This window comes from Clavelina lepadiformis, chromosome 4 (genome assembly GCF_947623445.1).
Source record: "Clavelina lepadiformis chromosome 4, kaClaLepa1.1, whole genome shotgun sequence".
Classification (NCBI taxonomy): Eukaryota; Metazoa; Chordata; class Ascidiacea; order Aplousobranchia; family Clavelinidae; genus Clavelina; species Clavelina lepadiformis.
In genome coordinates, this window is record NC_135243.1 from 4,219,315 (window position 1) to 4,230,164 (window position 10,850).

A 10,850-nucleotide genomic window follows, 5' to 3' on the forward strand; every position below is an offset into this window, starting at 1 on the left:
GCCAGCTGTTGGAAATCCGAATTTGATCAGATGGGAGCAGTTGATATAATGCGTTTATGACTTTATGACTGGAAACCAGCAAATGGAGTATTCGTTCATTCGCTGACCTCTAGCAAAGGAGCTGCGTCATCAGGGCATCTTGCCTTGAGTTACTGCATGCTTGATTGGACATCAGCGTGTGCTATAGATAGCGATAGATAGTGAAATGACGTGTGGATTGCATTTTTTCGGGGGTTTTATCTTGTGCTTTTTCCCTGTTTTTGCTTTATGCCAGTTTTGGGATTGTCATTTTCACAGTGCCATATTTACCTGTGCCTTTTATATTTATGTTATTGGAACAGTGCCATTATTGTTGTTTGCTCCTATAGGCCTACAGTAAGTATTTTGGTAGTAGGCCTATTGCTGCATCGCACAGTTTCAACAATTTGAAACTCTACAACGATCATTGCAAGAACAGATAATTGTTAACCAGTATTAATACAAAGTTTACTTGAATGCTGCAAACGCCAAAAAGACACTTAATTTTCTTAACATCTTCATGTTTACATAGCCCACTGTTCAAAACATAGAAAATAAAAATTTGAAGTATCATAATACGTATTGTCGGGTTTGAATATCACTTGAACTATTATTTCGACAGACATCTTATTGAAGATGATCTTTTAAGATTTTTATTAAGAAACTTAACACGAAAACAACCAAAACTAACTCGAAAAATTTGAAAAAAGATACCCAACTGTGTCAATCAACGTCTTTAAAAACATCAATACAGTACACCGAAAAAAACTAAACATGCCATATGATTAAAAGATGCGCTGGCTAATTAAAAACTGCAAAGATCATTTGAAAAACATGGACAAAGAGAAATTGCTGTTGCGTCCAATAAAACAATCACTTTAACTATTGCAGTAAGTGTTTAAACAAAACACCTGCAAATCATGTAAGCCTTTTAATCATCCCGTTTAATGTAAATAATTTGATCCAGAGGTGGGTACGAGGGGTAACAGATTTAATCTTCATATATTTTGCTTCCTGTTTTCCATAAAAAGTTAGCTGAGATTTAAGTGGAAATGTACATCCTTTCAAATGGACAGATATAGAGAATGATAGACAATTTTCTTTGAACCTCTCATGTTGAATATAACTAAATCGCTTGCAGTTTGAAAGTCCTCATTTATTAATGAACACGTTTCTTTGCTGTTTACAACGGAGACAGTCAGAAAGTGATCTACCAATAAATGGAATGTTTAAATGAAGTTAAATGACTCTAACCGGTTCCATATCAAGTGACATTTTATTTAAAATTACTTTTTACATGTCAGTCAAATACCCTTTTTGTGGTTCCCTTGTTGTTAAAAAATAAAGCTGCCACTGAAATGATGTCATTTCACATGTTTACGACATGGATGACTGAAGGTAAAGGAAAAACAAGAAGGTTCATGACTTTTTCAGGTCCAGTTCGATGACTTCCGCCAGTTTCTATTGTAAATAGCCTAGATATAACCCAGACGAGGCTAGGTCGCTAGGGTATGTAGCCCTGTCAGCTAGTTTGGGATTAATTTGGTCACGTAGTAAAGTTTGATTTCAAAACAGATTACTCAATTTTTATTGGTACAAATTGAAGAAAAACAGCTCATAGCTCAATTCAATTCTCTCAATTTTTTTGTGTCAGTTGTAACCTAGCCTATATGCAATGTGACAGTTACAATTTTATGTGCCATTTTTTATCTCAATTCATCTACTAATATTGACTCACAATCACTGTTAAATGTTAATAAAATAAATGACAAATTTGATTGATTTTTGTCTTCTTGTACCTAACTGTATCGACCCTGATGTGGTTAAATGGCACTGTGGCAGTTTAGTGTATTTTGAAAGTTCTGATATTTTGACCGAAATGGTCTAATTGTGTGGTAGCGTACAGGTAGTCTAATTCATAATAAGTAAAGTCTACTGTGTATAAGCAAACTACTACTCTAACTTTACGCTATCCCAGCATTGTGCGCATATTTTGCAAAAATTTTTCAATAAACTTTTGACCCCGTGTTTTCATCATTGATTAAAGTGTGTTGTTCATGTTGTCTGTCCTTGCATTCAGTTTGCCTCCTACTTACAAATTGGTATTTTGACCTTCGGGACTGGCTTGTGTTCCTGCTTATAGTTATTTCACCCTCCTGTAATAACATGGCCGCACTGGGTTACAAACAGACACTGTGTATCATACTCACGCACACTAAAATCTTTGCAAACTCTGATATGGAAATCAAATCCTCCAAATAGTTGATGAGTAGCAGCAAAGTTAAAACTATAGATAGGATTGACTGTGTTTTAACATGTGTGTAAGTGTGTGTGTATAATGCAAATATATTTCTGTGTTGGAGAATAAATTTAAAATCAGTTGCTAACTTTCCAACGTTTTATGGCATTTGGTGTGCACCAGAACAAAGCTCATTATATGTTTTGTTTTACAATTCAGAGTGAAGATATTAGGTAATGGCTTCCCAAAGTAGTTATGGTGGAATTAAGCTTGGTCATTATTTGCTTGGGGAAACACTCGGGGTCGGAACCTTCGGCAAGGTGAAGATTGCAACTCATCAGATCACTGGATACCGAGTCGCAGTAAAAATTTTGAACAGAAAGAAGTTAAAGTCACTGGATGTAGTCAGCAAACTTAAACGAGAGATTCAAAATCTCAAGCTTTTTCGGCACCCTCATATTATCAAGTTGTATCAAGTGATATGCACTCCTACAGACATATTTATGGTGATGGAATATGTTCCCGGTGGAGAACTATTCGATTATATTGTCAAACACGGAAAGCTTCATGAAAATGAAGCGAGAAAATTTTTTCAGCAAATTATTTCAGGTGTGTGTCGCTATAGCCTGTAGTTGTCGTGGTTTTGGCCTTATGGAATCTAGTGTCTAGTCTAGTCATCATGGCATGATGTGTATATACATACATATAATAGATTCTTAAGATTTATGGAAGGCTGTTACTTCTGTATATCATTTATACAGAAAACATTGATTTTGTTTCAATACTGCATGACAATCTTTTGTCTTTGTGTAGGAGTCGATTATTGTCACAGACACAAGGTTGTCCACCGAGATCTAAAACCAGAAAACCTCCTCCTTGACGCTCGCAGCAACGTCCGTATTGCTGATTTTGGCCTCTCAAACATGATGTCAGATGGAGAGTTTCTCAAAACAAGTTGTGGTTCTCCAAATTATGCAGCACCTGAAGTAGTCTCAGGTAACTTATGAAATAATTCAAGACAAAATGTATGATACCCAGGAAATTATCATGAATTCCTTAGTGTTGGAGCACTAGCTAGTAGTATATAATATATCAATCATTTTATTTTTTCTCATATATATATTTGTAATAGTAAGATGTAAACAGTTTGACATTAATTGAAGGTTCTTCCTGATGCTATATAACCATGGTATAACTGGGACATAAACCTTTTTTTATCATGAGTGTTGTCACCATATAAAATGTTGATTTTTGGCGATCTATACATTACCCGTTTTTTCTACACAGTTTCATGTACTGTATAGCCACTGTGTAGGTTTTAAACTGTTGACATCAATCTTACTAGATTCAAAGTGTTGTAGCCTATTAGTCACGATTTTAACATGTGTTGAATTATGTACAATTTGTGTGAACTTGTGTGAACTTGTAAAACAGGCAAACTCTATGCTGGGCCGGAGGTTGATGTTTGGAGCTGTGGAGTTATTCTCTATGCTCTACTGTGTGGAACTCTGCCATTTGACGATGAGCACATTCCCACACTCTTTCGCAAGATTAGCAGCGGTGTCTTTGAAATTCCCCACTACCTGGACCGAAATGCTGCTAAGCTCATTCAGCACATGCTTAAGGTGGGTCATTTATGACGATTTCCGCTGTATCGTTAATTCTCTCACTTATCAGATGGGAAACTATATATGTAAACTTTTAAAAGTAGAGAAAAGATGTGACTTTGGTAGAGAAAAGTGCTGGTGAAATATGTGAAATGGAAAATATGCTGATTTCAAAAATGCATTGAAAATTCCTCAATATTGTCAGTAGTGCTTTTATGTAATTTCAAGTTAAAGTGTAGTGTAATTTCTCTTCAAACTTTTGATGGATTTATGATCATTATTTCCAAGTTTGCTTTATAACTGGCACCGTGCAAGTATGCATATTGTTTTGTTGTTCAATTAATCATTTCGTCACCTGTTAGATCTAACATACAGGCATTAACAATTGACTGTACCCGACAGGTTAACCCTATGAAAAGAGCCACTATTATGGAAATTCGTCAGTACGATTGGTTTAAGGAAAATTTGCCCAAGTACTTATTTCCTGATGACGGCAACATGAACAATGACAGCATCAACGAAGAAGCATTATCAGAGGTTATTTGTCATTTATCAGTTTTAATATTTTCCTGAGCAGATCTTGTGTTGCAGCTCTAATATATGTTTTGAACAACAAATCATGTCCACCATTGCAATATAAAATTTACATTTAAGTCTCCACTGTTGTTAAGAATTTTCCAATGATGCTATTCCATTTAATTTTTAAGTCTTGTTGAAACAGTGCGAGTACTGGTGCACACTTTTATCACCTTCCAGGTCTGCAGAAAATTCAACGTAAAGGAAGAAGAGGTGACACATGCATTGGCCCATCACCCCCCTCAAGATCCTTTAAATGTCGCCTATCATCTCATCATTGACAACAAGGTAGTTATGAACAATTTTGCTTACATTGTGAGAAAGCTTTTTGTGCTCCTGAAGTTGAAGTTTTTATTGTTTCTTTTGATGTACATTTCCCACCACTTCATTTCAGAAAGCCCGGTATCACGCTATGTAGCCTGTGTCCAGTGTCAGTTGAGTCGGTCAATCTGTCCAGGGTTGTTTTGGCGCAACCCACAAAATAATTATCCCAAAGTGTCCGGACCCTCACGTTTTATCGACATGATAGTTAGTTAACTAATTAACATGCTATACGAACCAAAGCTGACATAAACAGTGTCAAGTGACAAAGCATTCGAGTTATAACCTAAGTTTGTGATGCAAACTGAGGTTATTTTACATCAAAATAAGAGGCAGATCGAAACATCGATAGTATAATGGTACCAGATCAAAAATTTGCAGTGTGGTAAAGCTGTTAGTTGTATAATATACAATATACCTTACAATATACAATGTATAGTTTTAAAAGCTACTCATGATTCAAAGTCAATGAAGCCGCTAATATTTGCTGAGCTTTGGCCCATTATCCACAGAGTCTATGATGTGCTGTGTTTTTTGTTTAATTTCTGAAAGTTTTAATTTTTCTGTGTACAAATATCTTCACAAATTACAGACTCAGTGGGATAATATTGTTGACTTACACTACATGATACACTACATGTGTTTTTTGAAGTAGCCGTCTGCAGTTTTGCTTAAAGAAATGCAGCTGTTTGTTGTACTTAAATTAAGATCACTTTATAGTTACACTTAACATTAGTAACCTGTAGTCAAAGGTGACAAGCTATTCTTAACCCATTATACTGTTCAGTCGGCATATGCACAAAAAAAATCAGGAAAATGTTTGAAGTTTGTTTGCTTGTTTTGTTAAGAGTTAACCAAATGTTTGCTGGAACATTTCTCAGTTCAAAATCAAACAACAACTTTTTTTTCTGTTTTCATTCTTACTTTTACTCCAGATCATCTACAATCAAGCTCAAGACTTTTTCCTCGCTTCCAGTCCTCCTGCTAGCGGATTGGTGGGATTCGGATTCCAACAACCTCGTGCCCATCCTGAAAGAATCGCTCCAATGATGGATTTCCATGAAGTAAAAGGTAAACTTCTGGTTGTCGTTTTAAATCCGAAAGAGACAGCAGATTCACCATGTTGCGAAGTACTTTTTGGCAAAGCAACGTCACATTGTTTGGTATTATCATGATATGCAAGATGTTTCTGATATTTATTGTATCTTCTGTAAAAAAATTGTCGCAATCGTTGTAAAAAACACTATATCTTTGTACTAGGCATTAGCTGCAGTACCATTTATTTTCACGGGGATCATACTTCAATCATTACTTAACCGTTTCTGCACACATGCTTTTATGTACATACTGTGTGTGTATATAGCTTGGAATTAGCTAATTGTCAAGCAAAAATCATGCTAGACTCTAAACTTTTTTGTGGAAATAAAATATTCAAACAAAACAAATCGTATATAGACTAATCTTGTTTTTGTCAATAGATTACAATACATTCTGCCCAAATTATTTCCTATATGTAAGCTTTAATTAATAAGTTTCATTTTCTTTCCTTAATCGTCATAGCTTTAGCTGCTAAACAGGTAGAAGCTGGGTCTTATTTTTAATGTGCCAGTTGATGGCACTTTGTAACTGAACTCCAAAGGATGAAAATATTTATAGTACTTTTGTAGTAGTTGTATGATCGTTGAGGTTATAGCAGCTTCTAACATTCTTTTTGTTTAATTTACTTCATATTGCCAGAAATAATCTGACAGCCTTTATGCTTCAGTTATGGATTATTTGTCCACAGTTTTCTTTGTAGCATGATTGTGACCCGACATGCATTAACCTACTTGTGCACTAATTTTCTTGCTTTGCCTCACCAGAGAACCAGGCTCCTGGATCTGCAAACCTGAAACAGAACAAGAGGGTTGCGCCACTGAAAAGAGCAAAGTGGCATCTCGGTATTCGATCCCAGAGCAGGCCTAGAGACATTATGTTTGAGGTAATTAGAACGAATCTGATTTTTAATACAATAACTTGCAACACTGGACTTGTTGTTTTGATGAGCATTATGTTTGCTCATTGTTTATGACTCATTATCAAAATTAACAGAACACATGTGTAAAGCTCTTGCTTGCATGTGCTGTTCTGCTTACTGTCACTGCATTGTTGTTTCTCTTTGGTCTTTTTTTGCTGAGTGTATGCTTTGTTGTTTACACCGGATATTCAAAGGTTTTCAAAGCAATGAAGAGGCTGGCTTATGAATGGAGGGTGGTGTCGACTTTCCACGTGAAAGTGCGTCGAGTCAATCCAGTCACTCAACACGTAAACAAGATGAGTCTTCAGGTAGGTTAGCTACATTCTTCGAGACATTAAGAGTTGTAACTTGCTATGGTGGCTTAGGTTATTGTTAGTGCGGTTTTATTCTTCGTAAGTTCTTTGTAATACTGTGTTTGATATTTTCGCTTGTAGAAGAACTGTTAAAAGCTGTGTCAGCATATCAATATACGCATATAATCATGCGTACACTTTTATCTGTAGATAGTGAATACGCTATAATAAGGCACCTCACGTAATTGATTTATTTCAATTCTGAACAGAGGAATAATAAATTTAATAAATATACTTTACTAATAAATTTTATTCAAGAACTGCAATCTTATCTGCAATGTCCTGAAAAGCATTTGACATTTGTGGTTCAATATTGATGACTAATTTATTCCTCTTTAGCTCTACCAAGTGGACTATAGGAGTTACCTTCTTGACTTCAGCAGTTTGTCCGAGGACCAATCAGAAATCGCTTCTGGCGACTCAGCTGATAATTCAATAAGTCGCTCACAGGATGATTGGGACGCCCAGCTTAGTAAGATGTCTGTGGAAGGTGGGTTTTAAGATTTCTATGTGTTTACATGCTTGTAGGCTTTGCATATTTTGGTCCTCACTACTGTGAGCTTTTCCTATTCGTAAAGAATTATCACGTTAACTCTTACAAGTCCAACTGTTTTGCCGAACACAATTACCTGACTAGGTTGCTAGCAAATAGTATTTTAGTTTGAGATAGAGCAAGTATGAGTCAAAAATGTTTTTAATGATTGGAATAAAATCTTTTGAAGGTTTTTGTGAACTAGACGGTTTTGGGCCACTAGAGATCCATCTAAGCGTTAAAGCATTTAACCGAAAACATTACATCCCATGTTAAAAACCAAGCATGACATGTTGTCTACTGGTTCTGTTTTCTGGGCTTAGTTATTTAGAAACAGAGCAACAATCACTTGGCAATTAAAATACTGTCAAATTTGCCCGATTGAAAACTTTAAAGCTGATTTTTTAAAAATCTTATTAATTGTCTCATTTTTAAAATGACAACAGATTCGGAACCATATTCCAAGAGTCTTCCAGCATCCGGCTTAAAACTTCGAACTTCAAGTTCTGAGAGCACTGAGGTTCACCACACAATGGAATTTTTTGAAATGTGCTCTAGTCTGATCACGGCATTGGCCCGATAAGTGATCTTTAGTGCTGGAAACTGATCATGTTTGAGAGTTATCTTTGTGTTTGGTTGTTTGTGTTAATAATTTTATGATTTTTATTGCATGTGTAAAATAGGTTTGTTTGTCTCACGAAATGTTTAATTTTGAGAGAGATCAGTTCAGATCAATTCTTATGCCATTAAATCAACCAATTTCATGTTGCTGTGGTGAAAATAATTGGAATTTATTAAATATGTTCTATTTTGAAAAATGTTTTGCACTTTCTTTATTCTTTATTTGATTGTTCATTGGTGATGTGGTTTAGATGCCATCATAATATCATATTGACAAAGGGAGTAATGTGGTATGATTTGCCATAAAAATTTGTCACCATAACCAAAGTAATTATCCAACTGCCTACGTTAGCAGTAGTTCAAAACCAGACTTTTCCATACTTTAGTATTTGTAAAAGCTCTAAGGTGTACCTTCACACAGAATGTGGAATTTTTAACGTGTTTTTTCTTTTGTTTTTTTTTTTCGAGCTAGTCACGTCAGCGTTATTTTGCAGTAATCCATGTTTCAACTCACACTTTAAAATCGATCAAGTTTAGTAAATTGTGCTGTAGATGGTAATTGTAGTCGACCTTGTTGAAAAAAAATCTAATGTGACGATTTTGTTGGACGTCAAATGATATTCATATAAACATTCAAGGTGGTTCCCCTAACTGTAAATACTAGAAGTATTAGATTTCCTTGATGCTTAATTTGATTCGGTGAGTGATTAGTGTGAAGTGAAGTACTTACTACTTTACTTGTGTCGCCCTAATGTTATGTAAACTACACTATTTTGTTAGCAGAAAATTGTTCGGAAAAAAAAACAGTTTTGTAATTTGAGAAGTAAAACATAGTGAATTATTAAATTACTGTGTTTTATAAATATAGCCGACTGGCATTGTAAAAATGGATTTGTGACATTATTTGTGGATTTCTTGAAACTAATTAAGCTACAAATATCGGTGAAGAGTTTGCTTCACTGATATGAAATGCTTGTCACCATAATTTTGTTTTTGTTGGCGCTTTAATCCATTTCTTATTTTAAACCCTTGAATGGTTTTATACAATACTCTCTGCATTGTACTGCATGCCGCATCTGAAAAAAAAACACGAAAAAAATGGTTGTGACAGTTGATTGTTTTTCCAACTTGGTGACGAATGCGAGTTATATTGGAGCTTCCTGATGATCTTGAGAAGCTTTGGTGCTTTTTCGCATTTTGTAATGGGAAATGGTTGTAACACCAACCAAAATGTAACACTTCTTGATTGTTTTTCCAACTTGGTGACGAATGCATCGGAGCTTCCTGATGATCGAAACTTTCTTGCGTTTTATCCGTTGACACCAGATTCTAGAATAATTACTTATTTCTCATTCAACACTCAGCAAATACGAGTCATAACTTAAACTAAACGCTGAATAAGTTAAGTAGCTCAGCAATAGAAAAAGCAGAAAGTACTATTAGGCGAAGGGAAGTTATGTATAACTTTAAAAACTAGTGTAGAAGTTAAGGTAGTTTTATGGCCTCGATTCTACTACCTGTTGATAGCACAGATAGATCGATCACCATTAGCGCCATCACGTGATCAAATACCTGAAGTGGACAGTACGAAAGTCCTTAATTACTGTACCGCGTTACTTTTTAAGTACAGATACTTGTACTTGGAAAAAAGTACCGAACTACTCTTTTAAAGAAATATAAGTTGGTCCTGGTTCGGTATTAAAGTGGTTACATCAAGGTTTTAAAAAGTATGTTTTTGATTAAACTTTATTGATAATTTTAGCGTTTTTTTTAAGTCAACAAATGTCTAATAAAATCGCGATGAGTCTGAGTGCTACCACGCAATAACTGTTCCAAATTCACAATGGGACTAGAAGACAGAGCGAACGGAGCGCAGATAGGAAGTCATTGAACATTGGTCCGACGCCGTCCATTGGTCTGTTGGCCTGCGGAACCATGACTATGCAATTATACGCATTGTAACTGTAGTTTTACGATGACAATAATTGGCCTAAGATTCATAAACAAAAACGATTTAATTGAAATCATACAGACGTAGGCTACAAAACGATAACCTGCTGTATTTTGACTTTCCGATATAGGCCTACTCACCGAACAATATGTGGAATATGTTAGAGCGTAAGCTTGAGAAAACTTTTTTATCTGCAAGGTATAGGTAGGAAGTACTGTATTGTCTGTATAGCAAGAATCGTAAACATAAATTTCGCATGATGTAATGATAAACCTGGAATTGTTATGATACATTTGTATTCGATTGTAGTTGGGGTATAAGATCGCAACGCACTCAAAGAAAACAAGAAAACGTATTGATTTTGATCAAATTCTGAATTTTTTATTATCCTGTATTAATCACGATCCTAAACTACATGAAATAAAGGCAATTAACTTTAGGTTAGTTTCTTTCATTCGTCTTTTTCTCTTGTTAATGGAATCAGTTTGTAAAATTATGTTTGTGCAAATATTTGCTAAATCAAAATCTTTGCTTTCAAAAAGATAATTTTTAGATTAAAAAATGTTTTAAATCCGTATACCATAGCATAGGGTCTATGGCATAGACTACCAATAA

The 10,850-nt window shown here is 35.1% G+C and overlaps 1 protein-coding gene across 1 annotated transcript; it reads left to right on the plus strand.

Moving 5' to 3' along the window:
* The first annotated feature begins 2,458 nt into the window (after positions 1 to 2,458).
* On the plus strand, positions 2,459 to 9,392 carry LOC143452111 (5'-AMP-activated protein kinase catalytic subunit alpha-2-like). The gene is made up of 10 exons (XM_076952957.1): positions 2,459 to 2,866; positions 3,071 to 3,253; positions 3,692 to 3,882; positions 4,267 to 4,401; positions 4,621 to 4,728; positions 5,697 to 5,832; positions 6,624 to 6,742; positions 6,973 to 7,086; positions 7,471 to 7,621; positions 8,110 to 9,392. The coding sequence occupies exons 1-10, from the start codon at positions 2,494 to 2,496 to the stop codon at positions 8,244 to 8,246; spliced, it is 1,647 nt and encodes a 548-aa protein (XP_076809072.1). The 5' UTR covers positions 2,459 to 2,493; the 3' UTR covers positions 8,247 to 9,392.
* Positions 9,393 to 10,850: the final 1,458 nt, after the last annotated feature.